The 285-nt window shown below is 55.4% G+C and overlaps 1 protein-coding gene across 1 annotated transcript in view; it reads right to left on the reverse strand.

The window, feature by feature from the left end:
• Nucleotides 1-170: 170 nt before the first annotated feature.
• Nucleotides 171-285, reverse strand: part of EMH_0001040 (uncharacterized protein) — a gene marked incomplete at both ends in the record, with an annotated part of 8784 nt that continues 8669 nt past the window's right edge. Inside the window, one exon of the mRNA XM_013495426.1 lies at nt 171-283. Within this exon, the coding sequence (XP_013350880.1) occupies nt 171-283 (113 nt within the window). The remainder of the gene's footprint in view (nt 284-285) is intronic.

Below are 285 nucleotides of genomic sequence, written 5' to 3' on the forward strand. Positions count from 1 at the left end.
GTAGAGAATTTGGATCAGCAGCAAATTGCTGCTGCTGCTGCTGTGTAAGAAATCCTGCTGCTGCTGCTCTCGGCAGCACCCACTGCAGCACATACTGCTGCAGCTGCTGCTTCGCGTTGCATGCAACAGCACCAAGACAAACCAAAGAAACAGACTCAGGGCAAAACCACTTAAACAGCAGCAAAGGGTAGTCGCTGGGGTCTTCTAGGGGGAAAATCTCGCTGCTGCTGCTGCTGCTGCTGCTGCTGCTGCTGCTGCTGCTGCTGCTGCTGCTGCTGCTGCTGC

Source organism: Eimeria mitis, genomic scaffold, assembly GCF_000499745.2.
Source record: "Eimeria mitis Houghton genomic scaffold, Emh_scaff157, whole genome shotgun sequence".
In the NCBI taxonomy this organism is placed as follows: Eukaryota; Apicomplexa; class Conoidasida; order Eucoccidiorida; family Eimeriidae; genus Eimeria; species Eimeria mitis.